Here is a 5,225-nt window from a genome sequence, read left to right as displayed (position 1 = left end):
AAAAAACATGCAGAAATGTGTCTGCCAAGTAGCTTAGCGTACTCCACTTTTTTTACATGAGGGTCTTATTTTTGCGCACTTCTAGCAATCTCAAAATGGATCTTAAATAACATGTCGTCATTGACAAAATGCTTAAAAGCTTTCGATCTTACCAGGAGTACTCCAATCCAATAAGGCAACGGCTACATATAATATTAACCCTGAAAGCACTTTTTTGTATGAAGCTCAATCCTCTATCGATCCACACCGACAGACTTTGTACAATCTTTTCTGGAAACGTTCTTTGCAACGCTGCGCAACACATCTCATTGTTCCAGTGTGACTATTGTCGGCAAGCCTCATTCTCATTCGCAACTTTCCCATAAAGCGCTGCTAGGCGAACTCTGTTCTCGGACAGCTCCAAATCCGTCGCATTTTTGAGGCGTGTCTCATTTGAGTTCGGGAGAGCTCTGACTTCAATCTTTCTTGTGTTCCTCTGCAAGGGAATTTATTTTATTGTTTTTCTCGATTCGAAAATTTGTCTTATATATTCGCGATAATATACTATTTGAGAACAAATTAGAGAGATATACTGATAGAATATCTCAAAATAGAATGTGTTCTATCTTGAGGAGTCCTAGAGTTTTGATTAAATGTAGGAGTAGTATGTTTCGCTTGGAGATCCAGGAGTCCACGGCATGAGGTCGCCGCAAACGCCAGTATCAGTTCGCACTACATCTATCTCCGATAAGGGTTTTTTGCCTGTACTATATTTGATCTTTGTTGATATAGTAGTTGAGATGATATTCAGATATAAATATATTCTGTGCAGAACAAAGATTTAGAGAGAGATCATTGTACTAAGATACCATTTAAGCAGATCATGTTTACTCAATAATTAATATGCAAAAATTACCATACCCAGCATTTCTCGACAGAAATCCTACGCAGATATAACTTGAGATTTTCATTGAATCTTGTAAACGTTCTTCTTTTTCAGTCATTCTGGCCGGAATGTCTACAGGGAAATGACAAGGAAATTTTCCTAAAAAATAATCAAAGAGTAACCTCCGATAAAACTTGGGTAAGTTTTAAAGTCACCCTTTGGGAACAAGGATCTCTTAGATAACTTCTAGATTTTTTGAGGAAGATTTTAGAAAATTCTTAGATAATTTAGTAAGATAATCAAACAATAAAATCAATCCAATCTCGGGAAACTATTCCGCAGGATTGCCGTTTTCAGGGTTTCTAGACAAAAAAAACGCATAGGCCATACTTTTTTCAAACACTCTGGAATAATGCTTTTTCGACTTCCTCGAAAGAAATTCTGTAGAAATCTTTGAAGGGTCTCCTAGAGTAACAACAGTAGAATTCGGTTGTAAGATTGGTGAAAAAATATCTGGAGGAAATTGTAGGAAAAAAAAAACAAAGTAATACCTGAGGATATTACTGGAGGTAGTAGCTTTGGAGTTCTCAAGGATTTCCTGGAGCAAATTCTGGAAAAAATTTTCGCAGCATCCTTTAAAAATCGCTGAAAGAATTTCTAGCAGAAATGGTAAAGAAATCTGTAGAAGAAATTCTGGAGAGGTCGATCCCTGTATTCTAAATAAAATCACTATGATAATTCCTGAAGCAACTTCACAAATCCATTGAGAAGATGGAGTGGCAAGAGAACCGTCCTACGATGCATCCCAAGCCCCGGGTTTAGAACTTCTAACTTGTCGTGAAAGTATGACAAGATGTAGAAGCTAAATAAAATCAATATAAACATTGTTTATAACGTTATTGAGTTGGCCCCTAATACTTAATGGTGAGGGCCAAAATAGAAATAGGTTTGAGGGTTCTATGCCTATAGGAGAAGAGATTTTTTTTCACTCCTACAGGCTTTCCCTCATTAAAAAAAAATTCCTGGAGCTTTTTCTCATGGATTTTGGGACAAAATTCTAGGAGAGCCTGTTGAACCCGTTATAGTTCTTTGGAACCTGTACAATTTTGCACCAGAATGTAATGCAAGCAGTATAAGGCAATGGAGAAACTTTAGAGACCATTTTGGTTACTTCCATTAAAAGTAGACTTTTTAGAGACCTGCATATAAATAGAGATCAAGTCTCTAAAAAGAAAACTACTACCTTTAAGATCATTCATTGGTGAGAAACTCCATCAAATATTTCGTAGGAATTTTTTGAACAATTCTGCAAAAAAGATATTTCAAAAAATCGTCATAATCAGCTCTATATATTTTTATGAACGATGCCACAAAATATAAGCTTGAATTTGATCATATATTTTTGAAGGAATTAACTAAGAACTGCTTCCATAAATTTCTACGGCAATTCTGAATCAGCCAAGAACTTATAGACAGTGTGCTGTGGGAGTTATATGGGAATTGCTCAGAAAATCGTCAATAATCAGCAATGCTTTGACGGATTGTAATCAAGAGTGATCGCACGATCATAAATCCTAGCACCATCACACTCGTGCTGTGTATAACTCGATGCGACTGGTATTATTTCATCCAAAGATTCTTAAATAATCTTCTGATAATTCTCTATGGATATTCCAGAAATTTTAAAACGTTAATCGAGTTTGTGTAGATGATAAGACAGATGACAGATGACAAATGGTTTGATTTATTTTTCAAGCTTTCTTTTGATCTTGTTTTTTTTTTGTTGAATCGTGGGTAGGACAATCCTTTTGACTGTCCTACCCAGGTGTTTTCGTGCGTAGTACACCTACCTGTCCTACCCACTTCCCGCGTCACTGTGTACAACAGAGAAGAATTTTCTTTAAAAAAGCTTCCAAATTGTGCGAAATCGAATCGTTCACGACCATTAGCAGTGAATACGAACGTCGAATTTGGATAGTTATTCAAAGAGATGGAATAAAATAAGACAAACGAGAAACAGATACAACAAGTAAATAAAGAAGGTTAATAATTAAACAAAACAAAAACAAGAGAATAAATTGTATAAGCAAGGTACGAAAACAAATAAGCATAAAACTACAGCTGTAAACTATATTGTTCAGATTGTAGTCTTGTGAATATATAATAAAAAATGAAGAACAGAGTAAATCACTATTCGTGGCCACTCTATGTTTGGGGTGGATGAGCATTGAATTATATTGAAATTCATGGAAAAACTCCTGATGAAACTCATATTAGTTGTACCCTTCTTATGTAATACAAAACCAGTAAAAAAAAGTAACATTATTTGGAGCAAAGGAGCATTTTAAGGCATGCGCAAAGTTAGGCACATCATGCGCAAAGTTAGGAACAATTCAAATTTTGTGCACAATGTTAGGCACAAGATATTGTATCACCTTTTGCATATTAATATTTTTTATGAATTATTTCTATTCTTTTTAAATCATGTGTTCTACTGAAGGGTTAAATGCCTATCGTTGGCAGAAGTTTGAATAAAAAATACATATTTTAGCATTATATGAAGTAAAAATAGGATGATGATTACTTAACTGCGCAAAGTTTGGCGCGTACACGGTATTTCGAGTCAGAGTTCACAACAAAGAGGAGGAAAATAGTGACTATATAGACCATTGTGATTGAAAAAAGAGACTTTGGAGACCTGACATACCATGAAAACTAGAGAATTGCCTTAAAATAGAGACCAAGTCTCTGAACAGGAACCTGTTAACATCCCTGTAAACGGGAATCTTGGTGGAAATTTTGATAAAACGATGGAAGAATCATTGGATAAAATCCTAGAGGACTTGGACTCCTTTGAAAAATTTCTGAGAATCTTCAAAGGAATTCTGAATAAATACATATATTAATACGAGTAATAAAATCTTATAAATATTCTTAGAGAAATGTCTGTTAAGATTCTCTGAGGAATAAGATTCTTATCTCCTGGTTCCTGTTAGGTTTCTTTATAATTGTAATTGTAATTTATTGACGTTACGATACCCTGTCAGTTTACAAACTATATCTCAGGTCAAGGAAACGAACGAAGTAAATTTGGATATTAAACATTGGAAACAATCTTTTTGTTTGATTGATTCCCATTTCACTCCATTTAAGTTTTTTTTTTGCGGAAAAAGGTCTCTAAAGTTCCTATTGTTAAGTCATTCACTCGCTACCAGTCCTGCCTTCAGTGCCGTTCCCTTTTCCTTACCGATGCTAGTGAACAGGCACGAATTGTCGCTGGGCACCACCTGCTTGAGCAAGATCCCACCGTTGCCTTCGCTCTGGGCGGCCAACTCCTTGGCCAGCTTCTCGTCTTCCTCCACGCGCTTTTGGGCAGCCTGTTGGCGCCGTTCCTCCTCGCTCAGTTGCTTCTCGTCCACTATTAGCGTGTCCCCGTTGGTAATTCCGATGGCCGCCAGCAATTCATCTTCCCTGGTCAGATCCAACGGCTTAAAGGGTGGAAACCCGAGCACTACGTGTAGCACTTCGGCGGGGATTTTCGTGAGCTCGCTGATCTTATCCTTCAGGTTCCGCACCGTCGTATTCTGGTCCAGATTGCTGACGATATGCTGCTGGCCCGTTTTGGTTTTCAGCTTCAACGAGAAGCCCGCCATTGCGTGATTATGCGCTTGTGAGATTACGCGGCGATTTTCCTATAGGATATCGATTCGGTTTTGAGGTAGAACGGTGCTTGAACACGACGACGTTGCTGTCACTGAACTGAACTTCAAGGATTTGGAAAATAATATATATTCTGGATTTGGTTCACTAAAATCTAAAAATCTTTGCTTTGTTTTTGAGATCAGAGCAAAAATGCCAAAATCCTGCGAAAAGATAATCAACGATGACTTGACATTTGATACGACCTTGCGATGTTTTCTGTTCGCAATCATTCGCAGTGGGGTCGGATGCTTTGATCGAAAATGTTGTAGGGCGACCAGCACGGTTTTTTGCAAATACACCCCAACCTCTTTTTACGACCGTTATCGGGGGGTCGTAAAAAAATCGGTCGTAAAAAAATCAGGGTTATAATTATGTTTTTGAAAAAAATGCAACGTCTAGATGCGGAAATACTGATTCGAGATATTCGGCAAAGTTGAAGCATAGGTTGAAAACTTTCCAAAATGGCCGTTCAAGTTTTCATATTCTAGAAATAGATGGCAACACTGCTCGGTTGTTATCAAAAGAGGCATTTTTATGGGGGTGTGATATGCAAATACCAAATAAAAATTAGGGATAACAATACCAAATGTTCACCAAAGTTGAAGGAAGTGTTGCGTGCCATACAGTCGACCGAATCACAAATGTTCATGTGGCTGGC

General features: G+C 37.2%; 1 protein-coding gene across 1 annotated transcript; it reads right to left on the bottom strand.

The window, feature by feature from the left end:
- Positions 1–3,316: 3,316 nt before the first annotated feature.
- LOC110681270 (ubiquitin thioesterase OTU1-like) lies at positions 3,317–4,772 on the bottom strand. Its single transcript, XM_021857041.1, has one exon. The coding sequence runs from the start codon at positions 4,516–4,518 to the stop codon at positions 4,063–4,065; it is 456 nt and encodes a 151-aa protein (XP_021712733.1). The 5' UTR covers positions 4,519–4,772; the 3' UTR covers positions 3,317–4,062.
- Between the last annotated feature and the right edge of the window lie 453 nt (positions 4,773–5,225).

The sequence above is a fragment of the Aedes aegypti genome, unplaced genomic scaffold, assembly GCF_002204515.2.
Source record: "Aedes aegypti strain LVP_AGWG unplaced genomic scaffold, AaegL5.0 Primary Assembly AGWG_AaegL5_hic_scaff_641_PBJ_arrow, whole genome shotgun sequence".
In the NCBI taxonomy this organism is placed as follows: domain Eukaryota; kingdom Metazoa; phylum Arthropoda; class Insecta; order Diptera; family Culicidae; genus Aedes; species Aedes aegypti.
The sequence above is the reverse complement of the archived record's forward strand: the minus strand, read 5'-3'. Positions and strand labels throughout refer to the sequence as shown.